Source organism: Passer montanus, unplaced genomic scaffold (assembly GCF_014805655.1).
Source record: "Passer montanus isolate IOZ18808 unplaced genomic scaffold, ASM1480565v1 scaffold1722, whole genome shotgun sequence".
NCBI classification, from domain to species: domain Eukaryota; kingdom Metazoa; phylum Chordata; class Aves; order Passeriformes; family Passeridae; genus Passer; species Passer montanus.
Genome location: NW_024364516.1, coordinates 1 through 3,427, shown reverse-complemented (window position 1 = coordinate 3,427; position 3,427 = coordinate 1). Strand labels below are relative to the sequence as shown.

Sequence of the window (3,427 nt, the reverse complement as noted above, 5' to 3'; positions counted from 1 at the left end):
GCCAAAAATTCCCAAAAAAATTCCCAAAACATTCCCAAAAAATCCTGCAAAAAGTCCCAAAAAATGCCCTAAAAAATGCCCTAAATATTCCCCAAAAATTCCCAAAATATTCCCAAAAAATCCACTGGGGGTTTGCTGGGAATGGTCAGGGAAAAAAACCCCAATTCCCAAAAACTCCCCCCAAAAATTCCATTTTTTCCCCATTTTTTGCCTTTTTTCATCATTTTTTCACCATTTTTTCCCAGATTTTTTTTCCCAAATTCCCAATTTTTTTTCCCAAAGTCCAGGAATTTTCCCATTATGGAATTCCAGACCCTGATCCCAAAATATCTTCGATCCCAAATCCCAAAAACGCCAAAAAATTCCATTTATTTTCCATTTTTCCCCATTTTTTCCCATATTTTTGTCATTTTTTCACCAATTTTTGCCATTTTTTCACCGATTTTTGCCATTTTTTCACCGTTTTTTCCCATTTTTTTCCTGGATTTTCCCATTGTGGAATCCCAGACCCTGATCCCAAAATCTCTCGGATCCCAAGTCCTAAAAACCCCCAAAAATCCCATTTATTTTCCATTTTTCCCCATTTTTTCACCGATTTTCGTCATTTTTTCACCGATTTTTGCCATTTTTTCCCCAAATTCCCATTATTTTTCTTGGATTTTCCCATTCTGGAATCCCAGACCCTGATCCCAAAATATCTCCAATCCCAATTCCCAAAAACCCAAAAAAATTCCATTTTTTCCCCATTTTTTGCCATATTTTCGTCATTTTTTCACCGATTTTCGTCATTTTTTCACTGATTTTCGTCATTTTTTCACCGTTTTTTCCCGTTTTTGCCCCAAATTTGGCAGTGGGGGAAGCGCGGAACCTGATCCCGATGGATCCCAACGGGCTCTCGGATCCCTACGTGAAGCTGAAGCTGATCCCAGACCCCAAGAACGTCTCCAAGCAGAAAACGCGGACGGTGAAGGCGACGCTGAACCCGGTGTGGAACGAGGCCTTCCTCTTGTGAGAAAAACAGGGAAAATGGGAAAAAACGGGCGGGAAAAAGGGAAAAAATTTATTGGGAGTGAGAGGAAAAAAATTGGGAAAAATTGGGGGGAAAAATGAAGAAAATTGGGGGAAAAATGGTGAAAAATGGGGAAAAAATTGGAATAAAATGGCAATTAAATGGTTAAAAATTAGATTAAAATGGAAATAAAATGGGGAAGAAATGGGAAAAATATGGAGAATAAAATGGGGAAAAAATGGGAATAAAATGGGAAAATATGGGGGAAAAGTTGGGAAAAAAAATGGGAAAAATTGGAGCAAAATCAGGGAAAAATCAGGAAAAATTCAGAAAAAAATCAGGGAAAATATGGGAATAAAATGGGAAAAATATGGGAATAAAATGGGAATTAAATGGTTAAAAATTAAAATAAAATGGGGAAAAAATGGGAAAAAATTGGGAAAAATAATGGGAAAAATAATGGGAAAAAATCAGGGAAAAATATGGGAATAAAATAGGAAAAAAAGGAGAAAAAATGGTGGAAAAAATGGGGAAAAAAACAGGAAAAAATGGGGAAAAAAATGAGGAAAAATTGGGGGAAAAAAGGGGTGAAGGCGACGCTGAACCCGGTGTGGAACGAGGCCTTGCTCTTGTGAGAAAAACAGGGAAAATGGGAAAAAACGGGCGGGAAAAAGGGAAAAAATTGGGAAAAATTTATTGGGAATGAGGGGAAAAATATGGGGAAAAATTAGGAAAAATAGTGGGAAAAATTGGATCAAAACATGGGGAAAATTGGGGAGAATTCAGTAAAAAATAGGGGGAAAATGGAGAAAAAATGGGAAAAAAATATGGAGAAAAAATGGAGAAAAAAATGGAAAAAATCAGGGAAGAAAAGGGAAAAATTGGGGAAGAAAATGGGGAAAATTGGGGGGAAAAAACCAGGGAAAAAATGGGGAAAAAATGGGAAATTGGGGGAAAAATTGGGAAAAATTGGAGGGAAAATGGGGAAAAATTGGGGAAAAAAACTGAAAAAATTGAGGAAAAAATGAGGAAAAATGGCCAAAAATTGGGGAAAAATGGGAAAAATCGTGGGAAAAAATGGGAAAAATTAGGGAAAAAATGGGGAAAATGGGAAAAATTTGGGAAAAAATGGGAAAAATTGGGGAAGTAAATAGGGAAAAATTGGGGAAAAAATGGGGAAAATTGGCGAAAAAATTGGGGGGAAAATGGAAAAAAATTGGGGAAAAACTGGGGAAAAACGGGAAAAATTGGGGAAAATTTGGGGGAAAAAATGGGGAAAATTTGGGGGAAAAAATGGGAAAATTGGGGAAAAATTTAGGAAAAAAGGGGAAAATTGGGGCAAAAACCCGGAAAAACTTGGGGAAAAAATTGGGGGGAAAAAAGGGAAAAATTGGAGGAAAATGGGGAAAATTAAGGAAAAAATGGGAGAAATCCAGGGCGAAAATCAGGCAAAAATTGCAGATGAAATGAGAAAAAATTCAGGAAAAAAATTGGGAAAAAGAGCAGGAAATTCACAGAAATTTGGGGATTTTTCCCGGAAATTCCCAGATTTTCCCCAAATTCCCAGATTTTCCCCAAATCCCCGGATTTTTCCCATTTTTCCAGCACTCTCCGGCCCGGGGACTCGGAGCGGCGCCTCTCGGTCGAGGTCTGGGACTGGGACCGGACGTCGCGCAACGACTTCATGGGTGCCATGAGCTTCGGCGTGGCCGAGCTGCTCAAGGGCCACGTGGACGGATGGTGGGGCAAAAATGGGGCCAAAAATGGGGATTTCGGGAAAAATGGGGATTTGGGGAATTTTTGGGGATTTTTTGGGATTTTTTTTGGGGGGTTTTGGGGGGAAAAATGGGATTTTTTGGGGAATAAATTGAATTTTTTGGGGAATAAATTGGATTTTTTGGGGAATAAATAGGATTTTTTGGGGAATAAATTGGATTTTTTGAGGTTTTTTTTGGGGAAAATGGAATTATTTTTGATTTTTAGGGGATTTGAAGGGAGTTTTGAAAGAATTTGGGGAATTTTTTTGGGTTTTAAGGGGATTTTTGGGGAATTTTGGGAATTTTGTGGTGATTTCATGGGCGCCGTGAGCTTCGGCGTGGGGGGAATAAATTGAATTTTTTGGGAATAAATTGGATTTTTGGGGATGTTTTGGGGAAAAAATTTGAATTATTTTTGATTTTTAGGGGATTTTAAAGGAATTTTCGAAGAATTTGGGGATTTTATGGGGATTTGGGGAATTTTTGGAGGGTTTAGGAGGGTTTTTTGGGGGAAAATGGGATTTTAGGGAAAAAATGGGATTTTTTGGGAATATTTAAGGGGTTTTGGTGGGGTTTTAAGGGGGTTGATAAAGGACTTTGGGAAAAATTGGGAAATTTGGAATTTTTGAGATTTTTTTGGGATTTTTTTCGGGGGGTTTTG

The 3,427-nt window shown here is 37.9% G+C and overlaps 1 protein-coding gene across 1 annotated transcript; it reads left to right on the top strand.

The window, feature by feature from the left end:
* Positions 1-851: 851 nt before the first annotated feature.
* Positions 852-2,749, top strand: LOC120500020 (protein kinase C gamma type-like; the record flags this gene model as incomplete). The annotated part of the gene is made up of 2 exons (XM_039704352.1): positions 852-1,008; positions 2,615-2,749. Coding segments are annotated over 2 exons (292 nt in total), but the record flags the coding sequence as incomplete, so codon positions are not given.
* Between the last annotated feature and the right edge of the window lie 678 nt (positions 2,750-3,427).